The 22064-nt window shown below is 44.7% G+C and overlaps 1 protein-coding gene across 8 annotated transcripts in view; it reads right to left on the bottom strand.

Annotated features, from left to right (window-relative positions):
* TNIK (TRAF2 and NCK interacting kinase) overlaps positions 1–22064 on the bottom strand; it is a 162562-nt gene that overhangs the window by 19512 nt on the left and 120986 nt on the right. For 2 of the 8 annotated variants that reach the window (XM_061452549.1, XM_061452543.1), the window contains exons 13-21: positions 19705–19815; positions 19151–19237; positions 17758–17958; positions 12505–12669; positions 10434–10673; positions 8448–8554; positions 5591–5754; positions 4194–4291; positions 3458–3492 (exon numbers count right to left, since the gene is read on the bottom strand). In XM_061452549.1, the coding sequence (XP_061308533.1) occupies positions 3458–3492; positions 4194–4291; positions 5591–5754; positions 8448–8554; positions 10434–10673; positions 12505–12669; positions 17758–17958; positions 19151–19237; positions 19705–19815 (1208 nt within the window). The remainder of the gene's footprint in view (positions 1–3457; positions 3493–4193; positions 4292–5590; positions 5755–8447; positions 8555–10433; positions 10674–12504; positions 12670–17757; positions 17959–19150; positions 19238–19704; positions 19816–22064) is intronic. The other 6 variants (XM_061452544.1, XM_061452545.1, XM_061452550.1 and 3 more) reach the window with 6 other exon arrangements.

Genomic DNA, 22064 nt, shown 5'->3' with positions numbered 1-22064 from the left:
AAGTCACAAGCATATCTTCAAAAGCCAATGCTAACAGCACGAGCAACAAGAAATAGCTTTACAGAGTTGTTACAAACATGAGACGAACGTAAGACAATGTTTGTAGCATGTAGCATTTATTAAACAAAACAAAACTGATTTATGCTCACTGAAAAGTCAATAGCCAACCTCTTCTTTTTCTATTTGGAACGTGTATGTGCATATATATACACACACTTATATGTATATACACGACAAAATTATATTTGTTGGAAAGGTGAAGTTCAGTCACCATCATAGTAAACTGGAAAACAACGTCATTTCAAAGATTGGCTCGGAGAATTTCTCCTGCAGGGTTTTCTCTTCTTTCAAACTTCTCAAAGAGACCCCGTAATTATATTTATTCTGTAATAAATGCATTTGGGAAGGAAGCAATGACAGCATCTCCCATGGGTTGTGCAATCCCCACGTCAAGAGCTGCTTCCGTGGTGACTCTCCGCTGCTGGGCAGCTGCCGAGAGGTGGTGAGGAGCACGAGGAGAAGCGTCCAGCTCAGCCAGACTTTGGAGTCACAGCTCTGAGTCAGCCACACGATCAAAAAAATGGATAAATAAATGAAACAAATCAGTCCCTCAGTGGGACCCATTAAGCACTTCATGTGAAATGTGGCAGCCTACAAGCTAAGGGCAAAACAAAACAAAAAAGCTTTGAAACAAGAAAAAAATAAAATAGGAGCAGTCCCAAAGCCTAGTAATAAATTTTTCAGTTTACCATGACTTTGATGAGGTCTCAGACCCAACAGTCATATAAAATAGACATTGCTATTTCAAAACAAGGAACATGGCAGGCACCGTGTAGAAAAGAGACTTTTTGTTATCTTACATGCTTTTATAGCAATGCAGGGGGAAGCAGTAGGGCAGAAAAGCATGAGAGCTTGAATTAGAATGGGTTAGAGAACTCTGTTGCACAAGACATGCACACGACGAACAAAGCATCGCAATTGTCAGTCTTACCATTTCTCCCTATATTAGTGACCGAGGTAGGCATCAGTGCATTCGGTCAGAGATAAAGGATTAGGGAGAAAGAAACTCATTGAAAAAGACTAAATTCCACAACTGTCTTATGGCCATACTCTCATTTACTGCATTTCCAGTTTACCGTTCCAGCAGGATGACTACAGCAATATTAATTATGGTTGCAAAAAATCTATCCTGTCGACATGTGAAGAAAACGATGGAAAACCTCTATGCTGAGATGCAAACCCAGTTTATGTCCTAACTGTGAAGCAGGAATATTTTGCAAGCAATCTGTACTTTGGTTACTGATGACCCGCACCTCCCAGCAGGCTCCCACTGTCGACAGCCGCACATTCTGCTCCCAGGTCTGCCCTGCCCAGCCTCTAATGTAGAGAGGAAGGACTCCCATGGATGTCAGAGATCTTTGTATCAGACCCGTAAATATTAGTAGACCAAACCCCACCATTTTCAAAATAACCAAAAGATGAATCCCTGCTTCACATCAGGTACCTGTGATGGGTATTATACATCCCTCTCCAAATGCTCTCTGTACCTTTAAAGAAAGGTACAAATTATCAAGATTGAAGTATATTACAGTATATTACAGGTATCAAGATTAAAGAGAGAATGCGATATTTCAAGAGTTTATTTTTGATGCCAAGACATTTGGGATAGAAATGCAGTCAAATCTGCAGTCACGACAACTAATTATTTTAATTAGTGCTGTAGCAGCTCAAATGATATGATTGTTTCTTTTCCTAAATAAGAATTCATGACAATTTCAACAGCTTAACAATGCTTTCCATTTATAGTATAAAATATGCTCTTTATTAAGCACTTGCCTTTGAATTGGTTTAGAGCCTTCTCAACTTTAAAAAGGGGTTTAGGACTGCATAACAGCCTCTTAAAATTGCAGCTGGACTTCCTACAGTGAACGAAGGACTAGGACTGAACCCTTCCCTCTCACAGTGATAAACTGTGAAAATTGTCTTTTTTTTTTTGCACCTTTCATTTCTAACATGTTTCAAGGCACCCTATCAGCTTCCTTTGGTCATCACCAGAAGATAATGAAGTATTTTAAAAATCAGTTTGATCAGTTTTTAACAACTAATTTGGAAGTTATAACAGCAATAATACTCTAGACAATATAATCAGATAACTTGTATTTCCTAGTTAAAGCTTTGCCTCAGGATGATTAATTTTTCGATGCTATCATTTTGTCTAAGTAATGAGCACTATGTAGGATTAAACGGCTTCACTGAGTTGCTCTTGGACCAAAAAAAATCTGACAACTAGAAAGTGCTCTGTAGTTCCACATGTGTTTGAAATGTTATTACTGAGGATGACATAATACATAAGTTAATAGTATCAGTGCTTTCTAATTACTTTTAATTACAAAGGCTTCTTTAGATTTAGTATTTGCTGGAATCAAGTCAGACTGGTTTCCAAAATCACACAGCTCATTGAACTTAAATTTAGTGCACATACTGCCTTTATTTAGACACTGATTTATGTGCTTTTTCCTTAAGAAAGCACCTCACTACACAAAACGCATTGCTAATGTTTTACCCAAGAGAGCAAGTTAACTAACCAGCACATCTTCCTTCTGTATCTTCCAGTTTTAGAGGAATGAGGCTGTAGGAGAGGCTGCTGGTACAGGTGCTTGCCATTACAGCCCTGCAGTTACCAGTATCAGCACATAGTGATGTGTGTGAGGCAAGTTAAATGCTACATCAGGAATGTCTGGTCTTTCCCCATGAACACTAAAACACTCAGCATCACCAGATGCATACATATTCAAAATATTATCATATGGTTAAAAAAAAGGTGTAATTCAAGACTTTTATTTTTTAAGAGGATGGAGGAAGACTAGCATTGGCCATCAAGATCCAAGACGTCTCTGCTGATTCTGGCTTTACGTCTGATGGTCTGGTCCATGAGAATTAATTACCCAATGTATCCCACGCTTTGTTTTCCATTATTTGCCAAGCACCTTCATTTGAATTAGGTTTAAAATGCACTTCAAATAGTGCTCGATGGCCCCACTGAAATCAGGGGGTGGCTGGGGGCTGTAGCTGAGAGCAGAATGCAGTGAATGGCACAGGCTGCCCAGACCACCTCCACTGGCACCAGAAACCTCCGCTCTTGCTCTTTCTCTTTCAAATACACCAAAACGGCAGCACTGTTTGCTCTGTGTGTGAACGTTCGTGTGCTTCTTGCCACGACTTCCATGCAAGTGGTCTGGCCAGTGGGTTTCAGGCAGCCCTTGGCTGAGCAGAACACACAGCGGCCGTGTCACTCCCCTCCCCACACGAAGGGTCCCTACACCGGGACACAATCGTTCAGTCTCTTGTCTGCCCCAAGACTACATTGCCACCTCTTCAATGTCAGCACCAAGAAAACCCGGTTCGGTATTGAGCACTAACAAGTCAACCTTGCACAGGCATGACCCACTGAGAAAAGATATCACTAACCTCATCTATAGCTTTCTTATAGCTCTGTGGGTAAAGGAAGAATAATCAGCATCAGAGGAAACAGATCGGGACAGGAAAAAGCCAGAGGAAGGGCAAGCAGGTTAGAAATAAAATTAGAATTGTTAGCTCAACGCTGTGGAGTGTAGAGAAAAAAAACATCAACAAAACATTATTACACATTAAAAAAGAAAGCAGTGGAAATTCATTTCATTAGGCCGAGTCTGCAGTTTTAAAATACAAATGTCAACAGCATTAAACCAGGAGGAAACACTTCGGATGAGATTTTGCTCAGAATAATCAAATGAGATTGTACAGAGACCACTACCAGGTTTGGTTTTAAGCTGTGAAGGCTCTCGGGGGCTGGTTTCCAGAGCAGAGCATCCCTCCGCTGGGCTGCTGCTGGGGGACATGCAGCACGGAACACAACAATGTACCATAGGCAACCACCACACCCAAGCTAACAAAGCCCTTAAGCATCTGCTTCACTTGAAAACACAGGCTTAAGTGCTTTCCCTTAGACTTGGGCTCCTGATAAAAACTCATGCACTCTCTTAAGCATTCGTATCTCCCGTGGGCTCTTGCTGTACCACTGCTTTCCAGTCTCTACTGGAGAAGCAACAGTACTAGCCTCTTTTTTGGGGGCCCTGCAGTTGTGCTGCCACACTGAAAGGAAAAGTGGCCAAGCCAGCTGGCAACATTCCCATGGGAAATAATTTAAGACTCACAGCAGGTCGGCTTGGTCGTGTCACATCTCTGTTGTCTTCCTGCTTGACCTTAGCAGGCTCATGGGAGAGCACAGGGGACCCTTCAGGCTTGGTGTTCCCTGGGTGAAAGGCAAGCAGAGAGAGTGGGAATTTAAATGCTCAAACCTGTCACTGCATCCTGTCACCTGGAACAAGTGGGATTGAGGGCTTCATCATCGTTTTGTTTCTGTTGTCTCGAGAAACCCTCCTGCTCCTCTCTGAGTGTCATTGCAACAAGTCTCCATCAACATAGCAACAAAAGCCATGTCCCAAGTCTGCCTCCACTGACAGCCCTCTTGCAGTGTTACTGCCCTTCTTTCTACTAAAAAAACAAATTCACTTTGCAAAAGAGCAGAGAATGTGATAAATAAAAAGCTCTGCAGCACCTGACATTGCTGGGACATTATTTGTCACAGGATTCCTCATTACTAAAACCAAAATCAAACCTAAAAGGACAACTGGTGATAAACTCCTTTTACTGACTACCTAGAGGAGTAATGATTTCAACAACAGACATGTCATTTTACAGCAAAGTCATAAAAAATTCAAAGCATGGAGAAAGCATTTGTTTTAATGCGCTTCAGCCCTAGGGATTTATACTGCGGGGCTGTGCCAGAAATGCAGATGTATGTGTTGTATGTGCTTTAGCAACTGCTACTGCGATTAAGTGGGGGAATGGAATATCTTTAAGAACAGCTCTAGGAACATAAGGAACTATTTGACTAGGAACATAAACCCAGTGTCAGCATGGCTGCCTGGCAAAAGCATTTTAGAGAAAGCTTCTTATGGTCTAATTCACTCCTCTGCTCCCATCTCAGGCTTTGCACAAAGATGAAGCTCCAAAAAAAAATAAAATTAAATATACTTCTAAAAGTGAAACAGACTCCCAAAGAAACCATCACAGAAGAAGTGTGCTTGGGCTGATGAAGACAGGAAGCACACCGGTATTTTTTTTTTATCGTTTCCCCTAAAGCATAACTTATTTTAGTGTGAGGTTCTTATTTTAGTGAGAGGTGTCCCTGCCCATGGCGGGGGGGGGGGGGGGTTGGAACTAGATGATCTTAAGGTCCTTTCCAATCCTAACGATTCTATGATTCTATAACCCCCATCTCCTTTTGTACAAGCTACTTGGCACCGCAAATGCAGAAGCAGCGCAAGTTGCTGTGGGCATCGTACATCAGCATCCAGGCAAAAGGGAGTGTTGGCATCTCTCTTTGCTAGGTCAGCTGGTCACAGAAGTGCATCAGGAATGATAAATTCTTTGATTTTTTAATTTGTTAAAAACCATACATGAGATCACAGACCTCTTGCCCTTCTTGCTTACTAAACAAGCCACAGAAAGCATGCCCGATGCTAAGGGATGTTCACAAGAACCTCACCTCTGACTCTGTTGCGCTCACTCGAGCCAGCCTGGGAGCCAGGCTGGGACCCACCCTGGGAGCTGGGCTGGGAGCTGGGAGTGCTGGAGCTGGAGGAGCTGCCGCTGCTGGTCCTCTGCAGTGGGCTCTCCACGATGGGCTCCGTCCTCCTCAGGTCTGGGTTGCTGCAGGAGCACAAACCAAAAGGACACCATCAGCCAGTGTCACATGCTCCTCTGGCCTTCAGATGCTTCCCACACTGACAGGGAGAGCTGCGAAGGTGAGGGGACAAGACAGGGCTGAGGCCTTCTTTTCTGAAGCTATTAAGCCTGCATTTGAGGGACTACGTAGAATTAGGCACTGACCATCTTTATGGAGCTGCACCACAACCATAATGAAGAATTGGCTAGAGAAGCGTTCTGCTCTTATTTTGCCAAATTCATCAAAAATTAAGATTCTCTGTTCAGAACTCCCTTTCAGTCTGTAATGTGCAACGCTGAAGTTACCTACTTAACTATCAATATTCATCACAAAAGCGGGAATTTGCACATCAGTGTTTGTTAGAGAAAGAAGTATTTAATTGAAGAAAGGATCTCAAGTTTGCAACAAGGCTGCAGGTCACTTTTACCACTTATTCATACTTCCCAATTTTCATGGCTTCACTTTAAACTTGCATCAGAGATCCCCTTTTATTCCTTGATTTCTCTTGCCTTGTGAACATGCATACATTTAGAATAAAAAGCATCCTGAATACACAAAGAGTGACTAATATCTTTCTGGGTATCAGATGCCTTCAGGAAATTAATTCTTATTTGGCACTGAAATGAAATCAGAAGACACGTTCACACAGAGTTATGCAATTTGCTTTCATACAATATTTCTGTTAAATTATCTTATTCAAAGTCCTGTTAAAAAATGTATGAAAAGCTTTCTCCGTCAAGTCCAATTAGAACTTTGCACACATAAAAAGAATGTAGTAATAGTGCTACATGAATAATACAATTACAATTGGAGGCCATGCGTGTGAGGTGCAAGGTCTGTGGGGTCTCCCTCAAACATGTTGGTGCAAGTTGTGCTAAGGCCCACTACCATAATGGGGTTGCTGGCAGAATTGTTTGGACAGAGCCTAACATGTATAAAATCCCTGCCTATTGTTATTTCACATTGAAACAGGTGGGTATTAAAATTATGACAGCAAGACAGCAGCTTTCTGTGTGCAAGGAAAATCCCCTCATTTGCTACAACAGGGTGACAAATAAAGGAAAGCATTTTTTGTAATATTTACATTTATGCATGGGGGGAATCAAGAACCAATAGGAGAGGGAGTTCAAAAGGAAAGCTGGAGAAATGTTACACTGCTGTGAGAGAAATGAAATATGAAATACTTTCACTGAATATTAAGTTTGATGAATACGATAGCATCCTAATAATTTCTAGTTTTCATCCAACTGAAGGCGTCCAGCTCATGTTGTATGGCTGATGTGTCCTTAGCTAAATTAACTCCTGAAATGTATTTGAAAACTTTGGCAACTAATGTATATACCTGTACCAACCAGGACTGGGACTGCAATGTCCAGGAAACAGTGGGCAGCCTTCAACTTGAACCTCAGATCCCCTTATTGTTTTTATTTCCAATATCCCTTCCTAGGACAACGCAGTCCAATATCCCTCTGCATGTTAAATTGTCCTTCAAGCAAGCGCTAATTAAACGAACATTTTTAAAGAATTCAAAATGCTTTAGCCTTCAGCAATAAAGGGAAACAAACCACAATATGAATGTTTTTTTCTATTAAAAAAAAAATAACAACCCAGCAAAATTCTTCTGCTTCTGCTACCCCTGTCAGCTACTCTAAGCTGCTGCCCACTGTATGTGAGTCTGCTGATGCATGGCTGGGGCACTGAGCTGGAAAGAAAGGTGCATACTGAAACTGGTGACAGCACACGGCTACAGACATCCCAGCATTCTCTTTTTGACCTCACCCTGAAAGGACAAGGCAGAAAGAAGAAACCAAGGAGCTCCTTCACACAATGCTATGTGGAACACATATTACCTTGAGATTTGCCGGTCTGAGGTCTATAGCTGTCTGTGATGCTGTGCAAACCAGAGACAAGCTCTCACGTGACTAAGCCAAGTTTTTTCCATCCAGCTGTGAGCAGAGCCTGTCAAATTTCCTGCTTGGTTTAAACATGCCCAGGGATAGCTCTGACATGGCAGATCAGACTGCAGCTGTGGTGCAGCATCCTGCCTCAGGGTGCTACAAGTGCCCCCTGAACACCACCATGCCCAAGAGCTGCATGAGGCTAAACTAAAGGCCCCAGTCCTAGGAAACTGAAAGTAATTTTACCTTTGGTCTACATCTAATGAAAATCTCCCCAAGCTGTATCAGTACATTCCTCAGGCCATTATCTGTGAAAAGCTGCTCTGATGCATAGAAAAACTATTGTATGTATCACTGAGATCTCCCCACTGGCTTTTGTGGATCCCCTTACAGGTAAGAGATGACACTGGGAGAAACAGCCTGGTTCTGCTAAAGGGAGTGCCCAAATTCCTTTTTTACCCCCAGATGCAGATGTAGCATCCACTTCCAAACCCTGCAATGCCCAGGAACATATTCAGCCCAGGGAGCAAAACCTCCAGGGGTCTAAGCATTCACAGCCTTTGGTGCCAGTACAAAATACTAATGAATGCAAAAGTTCACTGCAACGATAAGAGAAGCATTGCATATCTTGTGTTGTTACCAATCAGTAAAAGCAGGGCTAAACCCAGCCTGTGTCTGGGCTCCCCAGCCAGGCAAAGGAGAGCATGCTGGGATCACTCCTGCCCATTGCCCTCTGTGTCCGTACCTTGCCCATGTCCATATCTTGCCCATGCCCATACCTTGCTCGAATAGGCTGGGAGCCCAGTCGGGGCCCCAGGGCACTGCCATTGCCTGGGGAGTTCTTCCTCGCCAGAGCAGGGGATATGGAAGTGGTTCGTTGAGGCACCTGGAAAAGAACAGACACATTTGCTGTCACCCAGTCTGCCCCACCATTCAGGCTGCTGTTTGCACACCTGAGAGATCACCTCCCAGCACTGCCTTATTACTTGATTTATAATTGATTTCCTACTGAGGGATAGGCAATTATAAACCACAAAGCTCTCAGCTTTTAGAAGGTATCACCCAAGTGTGAGACAGAAATGAGCTGCAAAGGGTGTGGTGAGGGATGCTCCTGGTAGGGGAGGCCCTGAGCATCCCCGCTATCATTAAACAGGGTGTTTACTTTTTCAGAAGTGAATGTATGCATATACACACACATATATAATTTAAATCTAACAAAACCCAGAAAATTACTTTTTAAGGTAAAATTCTAACTGAAGTGCATTTCAGAGACATGATGGAAGTTTTGTTTTTTTTTCTTGTGAATAAACACACAGTTATGTTAGGTAAGAGAAAATTTAGAGAGCAAGCAAGCTTCATATTCTGCAGTATCATTAGCTACAGCTTGTGTCATTAAAAGGAAATCTCTTCTCTGGGTAGGGTACCCTGCAGTTGTGACCTGGGGACTATTTTACCTTCCTCTGAAGCATCCAGCTATAAGCACAGGCAGAAACAAGACCCTGGACCACAGAGACAGCCAGCCCTGCCTCATGGGGCAGTCCTTTCATTCCCATTTACAAACATATCAAACCCACTTTGGGCAGTAAAACGTGAAGTCGGACTCCTCACAGCTATTACTGCTGACACAACAGCCTTAAATGTGATTTCATGGGGACACCTTACAGAGTTCACATTCTCTCAGCCAATGGGGAAAATACTCCATAGTGTTGGAAAACAGCTTTTTTTCCAAGGAGCTAGTGCTGTGGTTTCACCATGAAGTGCATCACTGCAGTTAAGAGACACCCTTCTCAAGGACTCAAGGCAAAAACCAACTTTAAATTGCAAGGGTTTTTTCAAAATGAGGTTAAAACCAGGCACCCACCCTCCTGCACTACTGAGAACTGAAGCACATAAACAGCTCCAGGAGCTGTTGACTTGTTTTTCCTCTTAGGTGAGCACTAATGTCTCCTCTCACTTGCTGGTAGCAAAAATGTGAATGTTATTAACACATGTGACAGGCCACCATAGATCTCTTGCACAGGCAGGCTTACCTGGCAGCTGGTATTTTGCTCTTAAGCCACTTACTTTATGAATACAAAGAAAAACTGCCTCTTAGCCAGGGACAAATACTGCCTTGCTGTCACTAATGAATTTGTAATATTTTTTTCTCTGTAAAAATCCTCCATTGCTGAGCACTGATTCACTGTAAGGCGAATTTCAATAGCCACGTTATAATTCTTCCAAAACGAAGGTGTATAAACAATGTGATTGAAATACTGGTCCAGAAGAGTCTTAATTAAAGAGGTACTGCCAGACACTGCCAAAATGCCAGTGAATGTAAAAAGCTGCTGGAGCCCTTACAAGTCTTCCATCAAATATTGATTGCAACTGGAGGCAGGGTACCAGATTAAAAAGGACCCATCTTATTGAGTATGACAAATTTTATGTTCCTATAATTCTATTTAAACAGGTTGATTTTTATCCTAGGGGAAGAAGACAATAATTTATTATGGCCTCTATCCAGGCTCCAGAACTTTCTTTGTTGGAGGTGAACACTATTTTGCAGCACTGTGTGTGTGCCCAAGAGCAGCTACCAGCATCTTGTGCAGAAACTGCCTTGGGAAATGCAGACCTGGGGCTGTAGGTACTCGCCGTGGAGCCATGGGGATGGGCTCAATTCTGCCCAATCTGCTTTGCCAGAGGCGCCGAGTGCAGGACTATCCCATGGGGACTTAGCTCTGGGATTGCCTCTTTGACGTGCTGGAAGTGAGGAGCGGTAGTGTTACCTTTGGTGGAATGTCTTCCTCCTGCCGTAACCAAGAACTTCGGTCAAACTTTTCAATGCGAGGGGGCAGAGGAGGGTTTTCTGAGGTGGGGTCCGAGTTCTGCCTTGGCATCTCAGTGCGGTGAGAGGTCACCGTCAAAGCCTCCTGAAACCCAGCCAGTCCCTTTGCAGGCTGTTCATGCAGTGACTGAGACCCAGACAAGGAGCTTCCTTGGGATTTCACAGTGACCAGATGTGGAATCTAAGCACCAAGTCAAAACAGAACTATCAGTACAAAATGGGGGGGGGAGGGGGGGAGGGAAAAAAGAAGAAAAAAAAAAAGAAAAAAGAAGGGATAAAAAATATTTTAAAAATTGATTAAAAAAAAGTTGATTAAAATATTTGATTTAGCACTTCAGATGCATTAAAAAGCCCCCTCAGTTTGAGACCAGCACTCCCTTGGTTTCAGGAATGCCTGATTTATATTGCTTCAATACAATACCTATTAAAAATCACGCCTGTACAGCTCAGCCTTTTAAAATCAGGCAATGTCATGCTCCAGCCCTGACCGCTCCTGTGTGCAGCCAGAGACAGGCTCGTGATGAGAGCCTGGGGCCAATCCATGGGTACCACCCCAGGAGCAGGGGCAGGCTGCTCCCTCCTGCCAGCTCCCGTGCACACTGTGCCTGCCCCAGGCTCTGCCTGCTACTGGATGGATTTACAGCTCCTATGCTTGCACCTCTAAAGTTGTACTAATGAGTTTGGCATGGATTTTCCCTGTTAAAATGGAGGGGAAAAAAAAGGATAATAAATAATAATAAAAAAAAATTGTCAGGAATTCTGAGGCATAGATGACTTAAAAAAAAATCTTGCAGCATGAGTTCCTATAGGTCTAGGTAGCCACTATCCCATGAATCAGCCCTACAGATCTAAAGGTTACAAGTGAAAGGAATACCAACATCTGTTTTGGGAAATCTGAGAAATTCACAAAGTTAGTTTGTGAAATCAAAGCTTCCTCCCAGGACCCTGTGAAGCTGCACTTTTTTGATACAGGGGGGTTGTAATTTTTATTTGACATTTCTACATACATGTCTACGTACACATATACATGTATCATATGTATATGTGTATGCATGCATACGTTTATGTGGGTCTTTGGGTGTCAGGTAACTTTTTCATTAAGATTTTATTGCCAAACAGAAGTCTTTGTAACTGTTGACAATATATGTTACCAAAAAGGTCACTGAAAAGTATTTGGTCAATCAGAAAGATTACAGTGGAGGTTTTACCTACCTCCCAATGTATACAGACCATGTACACTGGGTCAGTACGCTTAAGGACTTTCCTATATGTATTCTGTTTAAAGATAGCATCATACTGCTGTCCTACAAGTGCGCATACCACATGTAGATGGCACTTAGCTGGCACATTTTCCCACAGAAAGCCCAGCTGGACTTGGAGCAAAGGCTTTGTACTTCCCTCTGAAACACCTAGTGAAGTCTGTGGATCTGTGGCAGTAATTCCAGGGGCTGGACTAGAGCCAGCATCAACACTTCTACAGCTTTTGGTGGCAGAGTACTTACAGACCTCATGGCTGGGAGGAACTTTTAAAATAATGATGCCCCTCCTGCATGACAGTCATGGTGATCTATGCCCTCTCCAGATGTGTTTGTGACTGATGTCAACTCAATGGAAAACCAAAACAAAACCTTAAATTAAAGCAGTAAAGAAAGCAAAAAGCATCTTGGCTCTTTTGTACCAGGCACTGTGGTCTTAGTCGTCTACATAAACCAGATGCAAAGAGGAACAGAGCAACTGCCACACTGGACCAGGCCAGCAGTTCCTCTTTCTCCTCCAGCTTGTTTCTGGCAGTAACTAGTACGTGATGCTTCAAAGGAAGGTATAAACCAGCATGATGTAGCTAACACATGAAGGTGACAAGAGGAATATACTCATGAATGTAGATGCTGCTCTTATGAATATGCTTGAGGCTGAGACACAATTTCCCTTAAATCAGCTTTTTCTTGTTACCTTACCAGCACCCCCAGCATCCTGGCTCTGGCATGTGAGCCTGCCAGGGAAAGCGCTGTTACCTGCGGGTCCACAGGTCGAAGCAGGGGTGGGGTCCGGGCTGGCTGCACACCACTAATGCTGAAAGACTCCGACCGAGGAGGCAGGTTGGGGTCAGAAATCCTGTTGGCCACCTTATGGGGCATGGCCGGTGAGCTCTGGCGATTGAGCCGGGAGCGTTCCTCCACCTGCGGTGAGACAGGGAGAGTGGGCGAACACTCCATAAAAACTTGTCTCCGACAGAAAACCAAGGTATGCATATCTAAATACATATGAAGTTCTTTTCTCCTTTGGCATATCACATATATCGTATCACAGAATCATAGAATAGTTAGGGTTGGAAAGGATCTTAAGATCATCATCAAGTTCCAACCCCTCTGCCATGGGCAGGGACACCTCACACTAAACCGTATCATCATGGAATCCAAGTCACTCTGCAGATTTTGCAATAAATGCATTTTAAAGACACTGAAAGAACTGCTTGTATTTATGCACATAATTCATTTCTGAATATGAAATGAAGAAATAAAGAAAAGGAAACATGACTCTCAGAGGTATTTCTAGAAGATGACTCCTGAGAAGCTCGTGCTTCTTCTCAAATGTATCTTTAAGCAAGGGGACCCTTTTCCTTCACTATTATAAACATGAGGAGTGCTTTTATTTGATCTGAATGAAAGAATAAACATGGCAGCCAGAAAATGGCTGGCTTTTATCTAGATTTAGTAAGCCTCGCACCTTGTCATGTATGGAAGAGGAAAAGATTCCATTACCAGTAGAGAAATAAACCCAAAGCCCACTGCTTTCAATTCCCTTTGATCAAAGTGCAATGGTTTCAGCCAACCCAGACATACGTGCAATCTGCTCCTGCAGTTAGAGACTGTATGCATCGGTATTCATACTGCATATGCTATGCAGAATTTCTGACACCTCGAGATCTGACGGGTATTTTCATTCATGTATCATTAACATGTTAAATACCCTTAGCATGTCTTGATTCCACCATCTACAATGTCATGTTAAAAGGCAAACTTTAAAATAGGTTTGCTTGGAAAGAACCACAGCTGCTTTTTAAGTAGTAAAAGCCATTATATTAATAAAAATGCATCTTTTCCATTTTCAGATATTGAGCAGGCACCAGATTTAGGTAAAATTTAGGTAAGAGATTTGTGTTATGGATTCTTTTCTTTCTAGTTCATGAGGGACCATCCAGGACACTGCTGTGTCTTAAGAGCAACTTCCCCAGATGCTGCCCACTGGCTAGCAGAGGCTGTACAGAACTAGGTTTGGTGATGTCTATGGGAGTGGACACAAGGATGGGAAGGCAAGAAGGGCAGGAAGGAGAATTTCTTCTGAACAAGGGAACAGCAGCATGAGCACTGGGTTGCAGGCATGGCCCAGTACATCTCCTTATCAACCAAACTTTGTCATGAACGACAGCAGGCAAAGACAGTGCTGCTGCCGAGTCCTCCACCTGTTTGCAGGTGCTCTCCGGCACACTGCCAAGCCGTAATGTGCAGCTAATCATGGAGGACGTCAAAGCTTGTGTAGACTAGAAGGCAGGGGAACGATGAAATGGGGATGTCTGTGTACTGGGAAGGAGAAGGACACTTGGTTTCCCACTGCCAGCATGTCCTCACTAGGACTTTGCTGCACCAGCACAGCAGAGGATGCTCTTGGAACTCTCCAGCTGCACTTCAGGAAGCCTTACTGACTCCACCATTAGGCAGAGTGAGGGAAAAAGCAGTAAAATCCTGCAGGAATTCATCATTGCTCTGGTTCAAGCCATTTCTAATTGAACTCAAGATTCCCCTCAAACAGGAAAACATTCTTACCAGCTTCTGTGCAGGACCCAGTGGAAGGATGCTAATGTTTCAATACATCACTTCAAAGCAAGAGAAGAATTAAGCCATGGGGACTGCAGGAGGAGCTGACACACATGTTGGCTGCTGCAGAGAGCAGCAGACCTTGCAATGCACAGTCAAGCCCTGAGCTCCCAGGAAGGTCTGAGCTGTGGGAAAGCACTGCAGAGCCCGGCCACTGCATGGAAAACATCCGATTAAACTTGTCTCCTCCTTTATGCATGGTCATGTATGGCATACACCTGACCAAACCTATCCTTCAGCTGACCAAGCTTCTTTGTCACTGAGATGTTAGACTCAGTGTTGTGCTTTAAGGCCAGCCGGTAACTCAGAACCATGAAGCTGCTTGCTCACTCCCCTTGCTTCTTCCTCCCCCTGCTCCTGGGTGGATGGGGAGGAGAATCTAAAGAATGTAATTCCCACAGGTTGAGATAAGAACAGTCCAGTAACTAAGGTATAACACAAAACTACTACTACTACCACCAATAATATTAGTGATAAGGGAAATAACAAGGGGAGAGAATGCAGCTGAACCCAGGACACCTGACTACCTGCACCGCTTTGTTTGGCAAATACTGGTCTATAACAGACAAGCCAGTAATGGAGAAAGCTGCTCATTACAGTACTACTGCTTAGAGTGCTAAAGCCACATCCCTGGCTGGATCATCAGAGGGTTACAACATGACGTCCAAAAGGCCCAGCGAGTCCTTGATAATGAACCTGGCTAAATGGCAGGTCTGGGACAGCACCCTGGCTGTATCCCAAGTTAATTTCCAGTGGATAACCATTCACAAGACGATTAGAAGAGGCAGCAGATGGAGATGTGCATCCATGTGTATTGATAAGACTATCTGATCAGACTGTTTTGTTTAGCACAAAAGAAGATAAATCCTTGACCAGGGAAGCTATGAAAAATGCAGTACAGCCTGGTTCCTAAACCAGAGCTTTGTCTTCACTGACAGACCAGTGCCTTAACAAGGGGATGCAGGGACACAACACAAGTGGCTGTAGCCACTTTATACTTTACCCTCTGTCTGCAGGGTCTTGGAGTTACCATGTGAAGAAGAGTGAGGTGGGAAAATAAGTCCATAAAGGAGAGCTGTGAAAAGCAGAGAGGGGCACAGTGCAAGGAGAATTCAGCTATGGTGATCAAGCTCCTGAGGGAGAAGACTTGAGACCAAGGAATATAAATACAAGGATGGTATGGGATATCATGCAAAATCTTCAGAAAGTATCCTAATAAGCTCTGCAGAGCCTCCAGAAATTGTAGGCTGAACACTAGACTTGTCTTTTCATTGTTCTCAAAGGAAAACAAAGTCTCAATATTTCCGTTAAATTAGCATGCATGGGCTGGGTATGGAAATTGCTAAATTGTAACAAGAACCATGGTAGGATGATTTAAGTATCAGCACAAGTCTACCTGTATAGCCAGCAAGGATGGCACTTTAATCTATGCTGCAGAGTAGCTGCATTGTTCTAGAAGTGTAACTATGCAGCAGGTAAAACAGGGGATCAAGGCAAGAGGAGTAGTTTAGGGAAGTTCCCAAAGGTATTTTGTCAAGGCAGTACATCAAACTACTGCTCCCAAGAGCAGAAAGATGCCACAGCAGCTGCTCTGAGCATTTCATTAGAAATCAGACAGAGTGACACAGGTAAAGAGTAAAGGGTTCAGAGAGCTAATTAGTGGAAGCTGGAGATATTCCCCAACAACAGGAAACCTCATCTTCCCTGTGACTTCGGCAAAGGGTATGAGGTGACATTCTGCTGCTCTCGTTCATATTCTACAGTTCCCAACATTGTGCTTCAAGTGATGGCAACAAATAAAAAGATGCCTCCCCCATGGAACAGAAGAAATGGAACTTTGTGTTTGAAACAGAATGCTAAATCCAGCACTTCTCTCCTTCACACCAGATGAAGAATAAGGTTCCTTTTTATATATCTTTGCTATGGCTTTGAAGACAGTGCCAAAGGTACTTTTGCAAGGTTCCAGAGGATTTATTTAAACCAGGCAATGAAAGACAGTTTATTCCCCTTTCCCTGCCTGCTACCAGCTCTCAGCACTTCTGCAGATGTTCAAGAGAGACCCTATTCTGCACAAAGCTACAGAGGCACCATCCAGGTGGAAACCTCTCACGTTAGAGGTGGCTCAGCACATCTGGAGCATCTTATCTGCAGACCCACTTACCAAACCTCTTCTTCCACTGGAAGGGCTGGAGAATGATGCTGCAGCTCCATGAAAATATGCCTTATGGTGCATCACCACCAAAAGACTCTGAAGACTAAATTAGAAGGGAACAAAGGAGAAACCCAAGGGAGTATAAAGAAGTGAAAAGACATCCACATCTCCATCTGTGATGGTTTAGAAAGGTTAAGAACTGTTCGTATTATTGACCTTTGCTTAGCAATGGAGATCTGATTGAATTTCTTGAGCATTTGATGCTTGCAGGTATTGTGGATGCAGCCGAGGGCTGTCAAGAGGAAAGGCCAGGAGAGAACTATGTGCTGGATGAAGGGCCCATCTCTGCCAGGACTAAAGGGTGCCAGGCGTTTGGCAGCAGAGCTGTGATCCTGCTTAGTAGGAATAGGCGAGTTATTATGGCAGCAGAGCTGTGATCCTGCTTAGTAGGAATAGGCGAGTTATTAAAAGAAAAGATCTTCCTGCCCATGGCTGCAAAATTAAACCAACTAAACACAAAGAACTTTGGAAAAATTAATGCAGGAGTGGGCACCAGTCTTACTGGAGCCACCACAAAGAGACTAAGGAGACGGAGTTTGCACACGATCCTGAAACTGCACTGCAGACAATGCATATCTTCATCTTTTCAATACTATTCAGCCAGGCAATAATTAATATTCAGGATCTTGCAACTGTTACAACAATTACCTCTTTTAGCTGGAGAGAAAAAGAAAACTCTTGATGTGGCTTGCCTTCCTGAAAATCATGAAAGCAGAGCAATCCCAAAAGATACAGCCCTGAGCACGGGAGGAAAGGCTGGCTGATCTCTGTTTGCCTATGGTGAACTGAATTAGTGCTCAGCAAGGAACCCTGCTACAACCACCCTCTACATCCACCCCTGACCCTCAGTAGGCTTGTGGATGTGCCAGGTATGAACACCAGGAGCTCCCAGTATGTTCACATACCCCCAGCTATGGCTGAACCCCTCCAGGAGGGACTCATTTTCCTCCTTGCATGCTCTCATGGAAAAGCCTCCTTCCTTCACTCTCTTTGCTTGCACAAAGATACACACAGATGCGCACACACACTGCATTGAACTGGGAGTGCTTCCAGCACTGCTAATGGCATCTGCTGGAGGCTGACCCAGCAGAGTGCAATCTGCTGTACATATTTTAGACCAAACTGTGTGCCCAGCCCTGCAGATGTAGGCAGGCACCCTCTTGCTCCTTACTCTTGCCTACCTCCTTGGCCCACGCTGGCTTCTCGCTGGCATTTATCCCTTCTTTATAATGGTAGAGAGGTTTCTTCTCTGCTGGCCTCTGGTCCTGCCGCTGCTGCTGCTGCTGCTGCTGCAGGGAGACCAGATAGTCTCGCTCCTGCTGGAGCTGCCTCTGCAGCCTCTCTGCTTGCCGCTGCTCCTCCAGCTGTTTGCGCTTATACTCCTACCCAGAAGAAAACACAGTGAAATGGATGCCTGGCCAGCCTGTAAACATAGGGCTGCAAACTACAGATTTATCTGTTTGAGTGGAAAATGGGGGCTGAGTATCTGAAAGACTGTTTCCTGGCAAAGCTCATTGATGTGAAAGACTTTGGGGACTGAGCTGTAAAGCATCCCAGAGGAGAGGTAGCTGGGAGGACAGGGCCAACAAATTCAGAGTTGTGACCCCAAAATCGATACTTTGCAGCCAGTGAACTGCCCTGTCTACTGGGAACTGGAGGTGCTAGCCCTGCCTCACCAGGGAAGCCCTGCAAAGACCCCTGAGGGCTGACATCTGCTTAGGACTTGCCATTGATTTTGCCCTGATTTTTCTGGATGGGAAGAACAAAGGATCAACCAGATAAGGTGCCAAACATCACCAGGTCAGACAAAGCTCAAGTGAAGTCAACTCCTCTATAGGGCCAATTTATTCTTTGTGGGAAGGGCTGCACAGCACAGCTAACTGTGTGATCTTTCTGAATCCCTATGGCTCTATGAGGTTTAACGAGTAAGCAATTTTGAAAGAGCCATTTTAAAAGGTAAGGGCTTGTCTGAGGGTTTTTCTTTTCCCTAAATAAAATTAATAGCAAGATCAAAAAGAATAATCTCTGCAGATTAAAAGAAAATGCAGTGAGAATAACAGCTACCAGCATTAAAGGAAAACTCAAAATGAAATCAAATAAAAAAAGAGGGTATCTAGAACAAAAACAGCACAAGAAGGAATATACAGTGTTCCTGCAAGGAAATGAAAACAAAGGCCTCCACTTGGAATATGAAAATCCGCACGACAGGGTGGGTTCTCTGGGTGCAGGCATGCGACAGCTCAACCACACTCCAACATGCTGCAAACAGCCTTCAAAACTACACAGCAACTAACAGAGCTGCTCCTCTCATGAAGGCACAAGCATGCTGATGCCAGGAAGGGATGCAATGAGAGCGCTGTACACCATAAGGGGACCCAGCTGAAGCAGTGGTGGGGATTTTGAGGCATGCTTGTGGCCACAGAGCGGGACAGGAGGCTCCGGGTCTGGCGGTCACAGTGGCATCCCCCATGTCTCGGCATGGCAGGGATCACTTAGGTAGCTTGGGTGCACGCAGGCTCATGCGGACACGACATGGGCAGAAAGCAGCAAGCGTGGCCATGTCCTCCCATTTACCAGAAGTAGTGCTTGCTCCTGCAACAACTGCTGCTGCAGGATCTCTAACTGTCTCTGCTCCTCCTCTAACTGTCGCCTGATGTACTCCTGGAGGCATGGGCAGCAAGGATCAAAGGAAAAAGAGAGAGAAGGTAAAAGAGACAGTATTTCCCAACAGGAAGGAAAATGAGGTGGGCAGCTACATCCACCCAGCCTGAGAGCCAGTACTCTCTGTCCCTGCCCAAAGAGTCCAGGGTGTCCACCACCCTACAAGGGACCTCTGAGGGTAAACAGTGAAAATCACTGGGAAGTGGTGAACATTAACTGGGAATACCATAAAACCCCACCCCAGGAACAAGCGGGTGGGAAAAACTTGCATCAAGTGTCCCCACACCTGCGGGCCTGCAAGTGGACCTACACAGAAATATGTGACAGCAGTGGAAAGCAACACACACAGTGTTAACAATTAAGCGACTTGCTCTCAAGTAGCATAAATTATGAGTGTTTACAAGAAAAACCCTGATTACAAGAAGAGATCTGTGCTGAAGACTATTGCCTCGCTCCCACCGTGTTACCTGCTCATGCTCCGCACGTCGCCGTTCCTCCTCCCGCCGTATCTGCTCCTCATAGTGTCGCCGCTGCTCCCGCTCCTGCTGCTTCCGCAACTCCTTCTCCCGCCTCTGCTGCTGTGGGGGCAGAATGCACAGGTCAGCATCCCCACTCCTCTCCCTGAGAGTTTTGCACAATTTTCAGGGAGCCCTGGTCCAGCAACCCGCAACACTCCTGTTCACCTGATAAGATGCCTTGCTAGCCAGCAGGTCTGTTTGGGGCAGTAGAGGGGCTTGCTGATCCTACTCCAACCTCATGTGCTCTGGTACCTAGCATCAGCTATGAAGAGCCCACAACATCCTCCTGGCCAGCACCAGACCATACACACAACCCCGTTTCTTCTTCCACCTGCAGATGAAGCTATGTGGGCAGTGTGTGGTCCTCACTTGCCCACATGCCCGACTAGTGGACTCATCAGGTCTCAGACATCCAGGAACTGGACAAACCCATCGCTTAGGGAAACTCGTCCCCAGACCCATGAGGGAGGGTGCTGGGGGAGCTACTGCCTGCCAAGAAGAGAACACATCCCTCTTAATGTTTGCAAAGACCACAAGCTAAGACAAGAAGACCCAAGATCCTAGGGTTTTTCTTTTCTGTAACACAAAATGATCAGGATTTGAGGGCTTCCCTTTCCACTCCTGCCTCCTGGGTCACATCCCTGCTTACTCTGTGCTGTAGCATCTTTGCTGACAGCAATCCAGAGTGCTTTTTTTGTGGGGAGGATGATAACCTAGAGCCTGCTGTGAGCCATCCAGCGTGCCCTGGGCACCCAGGTGACACCTGCAGCCCCACCCCCTCTGCTTTTAACCTAGCGTAACTCCTTCAGCTCCCCAAACCACCCTGCACTCTGGTCCTGGGGGCAGGGGCTCGCAGCAAACCGCTGCAACACTGCCATGAAGCAGAAGGGCTGCAGGCTTCTCTACACCTCAGCCGGCACATCAGCAGAGGGCACTCAAATGCCAGTATTGGCTACTGGGGATCTGCAGCCTGCCATAACTCCCTCGTGTGCAGGGCGCAGCAACACTGCAGGGCTAACGGGCAGACAACCCGCTGAAGCATAAATATGGGCCTTCTTCCTCCCTTTTTTTCCCCCCTTTTTTCCCCCCGTTGCCGACACAGCAGCTGAGCAGACTGCAGTGGAAAGGCAGGCACTGGAGGGATTGGCAACACCATACATTCGCTAAATCACGTGGAGGGCTGGAGATGGCAGCTGACTATAGCAGCTCTGCCCAAGAAGCTGGCTGTGCTATCCAGAGACAAAGATGTATCTTTAAACTGCTGCTCTGCAATAATCTGCACTGTATATTCAGGCAGATCTGAAATCTGTATCTATCTATAGATAGGTACCTATATAGATACGTCTCCCTGTTATAGGTATCTAGCTATAGATACTATATAGCTATTATAGCTGTTATACAGATCTGTCTGTAATAGTTATCTAATACAACAGATAAATCTCTATACAGTAATGTCTAACAGATCTACTTTATCTCTATTACATATAATATATACTATATATATACTCTATCACAAGACTATAATTCTATTCTATACATACTCTATATTCTATTCTATGTTCTATTCTGTATCTCTGTCTCTCTAGAGATAGATATCAACAGCTAACTTTATAGACTGACACCTATAAAAATAGATACATCTATAGATAGACATATAGGTACTTTAACAAATATTTAAAGACAGCCCCACATTTCATATAGGGAAGAGCCATTGCCTGCCTTGCTGCTATCTCATCCTCAGGGAACATCCATAGGTAACAGGTAACATCCATGCCCAAGGACACTGTTTTCCTCTAGCTTAATGCTCAAGCTGCAGCACAGCTTCACTACCACCTATAGCCATATTTATCATTGCTATTCCACTTGCCTCAGGGAAGGAAAATCTCATCAAACCTGAAATAACCTGCCAGCTCCAGACTCCGGCATGTCCTACGCCAGGCGCAGTCACTCGCACTGCCCACGTAAGCTGCGTATGCATGTGTTACTCCATGCGTACGCCTGTCCTTGCTGAGTACAACGTGAATGTACGGCTTTTGTAGGTTTTTGAACTCTATACTACAAACTCTAGAGGAGATGCCACCAGGACACCGGGACATGGTAACTCTGAAGAAGTAATGTGTGATTTCTTGGCTTTGCCAGCACTCCCTGACCTCCTTGGACGAGTGCTGCTGGTGACAGTCGCTGCTGCATGCCCTCAAAAGCACAGGGCTTTTGACGAACGGGTTGAATACATGTTACCCTGAGCTTCCAATCACAGTGTGTATTACACTGGTTTTGGGTTGGGTTTTAATGTTGGAGTTTTTTTAGTT

This window comes from Pezoporus flaviventris, unplaced genomic scaffold (assembly GCF_033815535.1).
Source record: "Pezoporus flaviventris isolate CSIRO_AGI_PZ_B2104156 unplaced genomic scaffold, CSIRO_AGI_Pfla_v1 ptg000013l, whole genome shotgun sequence".
NCBI classification, from domain to species: domain Eukaryota; kingdom Metazoa; phylum Chordata; class Aves; order Psittaciformes; family Psittacidae; genus Pezoporus; species Pezoporus flaviventris.
The sequence above is the reverse complement of the archived record's forward strand: the minus strand, read 5'-3'. Positions and strand labels throughout refer to the sequence as shown.